This window comes from Scyliorhinus canicula, chromosome 7 (assembly GCF_902713615.1).
Source record: "Scyliorhinus canicula chromosome 7, sScyCan1.1, whole genome shotgun sequence".
Classification (NCBI taxonomy): Eukaryota; Metazoa; Chordata; class Chondrichthyes; order Carcharhiniformes; family Scyliorhinidae; genus Scyliorhinus; species Scyliorhinus canicula.
The window spans coordinates 200,602,962-200,606,702 of record NC_052152.1 but is presented as its reverse complement, the minus strand read 5'-3'; the positions used below and the strand labels follow the sequence as shown (position 1 = coordinate 200,606,702).

The 3,741-nt window shown below is 56.8% G+C and overlaps 1 protein-coding gene across 1 annotated transcript; it reads left to right on the top strand.

Moving 5' to 3' along the window:
* Positions 1–1,312: 1,312 nt before the first annotated feature.
* On the top strand, positions 1,313–3,247 carry sox12 (SRY-box transcription factor 12). Its single transcript, XM_038803702.1, has one exon. The coding sequence runs from the start codon at positions 1,437–1,439 to the stop codon at positions 2,220–2,222; it is 786 nt and encodes a 261-aa protein (XP_038659630.1). The 5' UTR covers positions 1,313–1,436; the 3' UTR covers positions 2,223–3,247.
* The last annotated feature ends 494 nt before the right edge of the window (positions 3,248–3,741 follow it).

Below are 3,741 nucleotides of genomic sequence, written 5' to 3'. Positions count from 1 at the left end.
CTGTTTGGGGTCGGTCCCTGAGCTGCTGGGAGAGTGGAATTAGACACAAACAGTCAGAGAAAGACGGCAACAAAAACCCTTTCCGTGTGGCTGGGAGAAGCAGCGGTTTTCCTGTCAATGGGTTTGGAGCTGAGTTGCTGGAGGTGTGTGTGTGTGTGTGTGTTCCCAGCCCTGTGTTGTGTCTCTGGGTTTGGCTGATAGGTGGGTGGGCAGATTGTAATGCTGTGAGGCAGCCAATGGGAGGGGTGTCTGGGTGGGATTTGCAGGATGAATATTCACACACACACTCACACAGTGGGAGGGTGGGGAGCTGGTCAGCGGGCAGACAGCAGTGGAGGGGGATCCCAGTGTGCTGGGGGTGCGGAGCTTTTCACAGCAGCTCACCTCTCAACTGGGCACAGGGGGTGAGAGGGGCAAAGGGAGGGGGTGTGAGCACTGCCTTCCCTCCCACACACACAGACAACCACACACACCCCCACCCCTCTCTGCTCCTTCCACACATCCCAAAAGCATATTGCTGCCTCCCCCCTCTATCTCTCTCCCTCCCCTCTCCCTCTATCTCTCCCTCACCTCAATTTCTCCCTCCACCCCCTCTATCTCTCCCTCACCTCTATCTCTCTCCCTCCCCTCTCCCTCTGTCTCCCCCACCTCTATCTCTCTCCCTCCCCCTTTCTCTCCCTCCTCCTCCCTCTCCTCTCCCTCCCTCTTTCTCTCCTTCCTCCTCCCTCTCTCTATCTCTCACTCCTCCCCCTCTCTCTCCCTAACCCCCTCTATCTCTCTCCTCTCCCTCCCCTATCGCTCCCTTCTCCCCTCTATCTCTCCCTCCTCCTCTCTATCTCTCTCCCTCCCTCCACCCCTCTATCTCGCTCCCTCCTCTCCCTCTATCTCTCCCTCCTCCCCTCTATCTCTCTCCCTCCTCCCTCTCTATCTCTCTCCTTCCCTCTATCTCTCTCCCTCCTTCTATCTCTCCCTCCTCCCCCTCTATCTCTCCCTCGTCCCCCTCTATCTGTCCCTCGTCCCCTCTATCTCTCCCTCCCTCCTCCCCCTCTATCTCTCTGCCCCCCTCTATCTCTCCCTCCCTCTACCTCTCTCCCTCCCCATCCCTCTATCCCTCCCTCCTCCCCCTCTCACTCCCTCCCTCTATCTCACCCTCCCTCTATCTCTCTCCCTCCGCCCCCTCTATCTTACCCTCCCCTCTCCCTCCCTCTATCTCTCTCCCTCCTCCCCCTCTCCCTCCCTCTATCTCTCTCCCTCCTCCCCCTCTCCCTCCCTCTATCTCTCTCCCTCCTCCCCCTCTCCCTCCCTCTATCTCTCTCCCTCCTCCCCCTCTCTCTCCCTCCCCTCTCCTTCCCTCTATCTCTCCCTCCCCTCTCCCTCCTCTATCTCTCTCCCCCCCCTCCCCCTCTCTGTCTGTGTATCTGACAAACTTTGTCAGGATGGTTGCTGAAGACTCCAGCGATGCCGAGCCGGGTATGGCAGAGCCCCTGCGCCTGAGTGCCGAGCCGGGCTGGTGCAAAACGGCCAGCGGTCACATCAAGAGGCCGATGAACGCGTTCATGGTGTGGTCCCAGATCGAGAGGAGGAAGATCATGGAGCAGTCCCCGGACATGCACAACGCCGAGATCTCCAAGCGGCTGGGTAAGCGCTGGAAGGCGCTGCAGGAGCCGGAGAAGATGCCCTTTATCCGGGAGGCGGAGAGGCTGCGGCTCAAACACATGGCCGACTACCCGGACTACAAGTACCGGCCCAGGAAGAAGGGCAAGAGCGGGGCCATGGCCAAGGCGCTGAGCAGGAAGGCGGCCTCGGCCAGGAAGAGCGCAGGCAGCCGGGCGCACAGGGGCCGGGGCTGCCCCATGGCCAAGCCAGCCTGCAGGGCGGAGAGGGGAGTCCCGGGCCGGAGCGGGGGGCTGGAAGACCCCCAGCCAACCCTCACCCCCAGCCAGCCACCCCTCTCGCCCACCTCCACCAGGTCGCTGCCCTCCTCCACCTCCCCTTCCTCCTCCTCCTCGGACGAAGAGTTGGAGGACGAGATCCTGGACATCATCTCCGGTTCCAACTTTGAGAACCTCGCCCTGGGCTCCCTGGATAAGGATGTGGAAAACTCCCTCTCGAACTGTGCCTCCCACTTCGACTTCCCAGACTACTGCACCCCAGAAGTGAACGAAATGATATCTGGAGACTGGTTAGTGTCCAGTGTGTCTGATATGGTCTTTACTTATTAAAGCAGGGACCCCCTTTCCAAAAAAAAAAGAAAAGTTTGTTTTAATATATATATATATATCATTTACTCCCTCCCAAAGTGAACTCAGCCACAAGGAGGATTTGAACCAGCACTTCCCAGTGTGGCTGGGTCTGTATTTTTCTAGATTTCCATTCTAATCACTGGAGCATCTGGGGGGGTTGAATGAGAATTTAAAAAAAATTAGCCAAGTCATTTTTAAAATGCCACCACCTCTTCAAAGTAAGGCATCTTTTAACTGTACCATATTTTTGATGTATCCTTTTACGCAATAACATTGAGCCGTGGCCAATCTATGGGATGTGCATCAGCCTTCTGCTGTCTGGGGGCATTTTTATAAATATATATATGTGTGTGAAATATTTGTCCCTTATTGGATTTGAGTATTGTTCTGGAATTACAAAAGGGCAGCTTTGTCCCAACACTGTGCATTCGCCCGGGCTCGACAGCAGGATTTTGTTTGGTTTTTGGGAAAAGACAATTGTTTTGTGGATTTTGAGCAGATTCGGGACACAGCAGCGTGGAAGGAGAGCGGGGAGGCTCCAATCTCACACTTCAGCAAGTTCGAACTGATGCGAGGACAGCTTTGAAAAGCACCGGCCGGCACATCTCCCTTTGAACCGGAGCCGTCTCCCGGGAATCCGGACTTGGGAATAACTGGCATGCCGTGTATGGGGCCAGGCAGCAGCTTTCTGGAGAGCATTACGGCGTGGAGAGGCTTTCAGTGAATGGAGAGCTTCCTCCAGGTCCTAGCGAGCAATCCCTCTCTCTCTCTCTGCAGTCAATCCCTGAGGAGGGGAAGAAGGGGGCTTTGGGGACAGGACATTAAGGTAATCGAGAAGGGGAAGCAAGGCTTCAGTACACATTGCAGCTGGAGCCTCCAGCTTTCACAACACTGTGGTGGACATTTAGCGCCTCTCGGCTGAATGTTAATTGTTTTGAATTTGTCACACTCATTCCAGTGTCACAGTGTTGTATCACTATGTATACCCTGGGTTAGGGAGGGGGGGGGAGGTTGTCTACTTCTGGGGTGGGTGTGTGGGTGGTGAGGTGAGTGTGCGGTGGGGTGGGCGTGTGAGGGGTGGGTGTTTGGTGGGGTGGGTGAGTGAGGGATGAGTGGGTGAGTGAGGTGGGTGAGTGTGCGGTGGGGTGGGTGAGTGAGTGCTGGGGTGGGCGTGAGGGGTCAGTGAGTGCGGGGGTGGGTGTGGGTGAGTGAGGGGTGGTGTGAGAGAGTGGTGAAGTGGGTGAGTGAGTGCAGGGGTAGGGTGAGTGAGGGGTGGGGTAGGTGTGTGGGTGAGGTGAGTGAGGGGTGGGTGTGTGAGGAGTGTGTGTGTGGGTGAGTGAATGCGGGGGTGGGTGAGTGGTGAGGTGAGTGAGGGGTGAGGTAAGTGAGGGGTGGGTGTGTGAGGAGTGTGTGTGTGGGTGAGTGAATGCGGGGTGGGTGTGAATGGTGAGGTGAGTGAGGGGTGGGGTGAGTGAGGGGTGGGTGTGTGAGGAGTGTG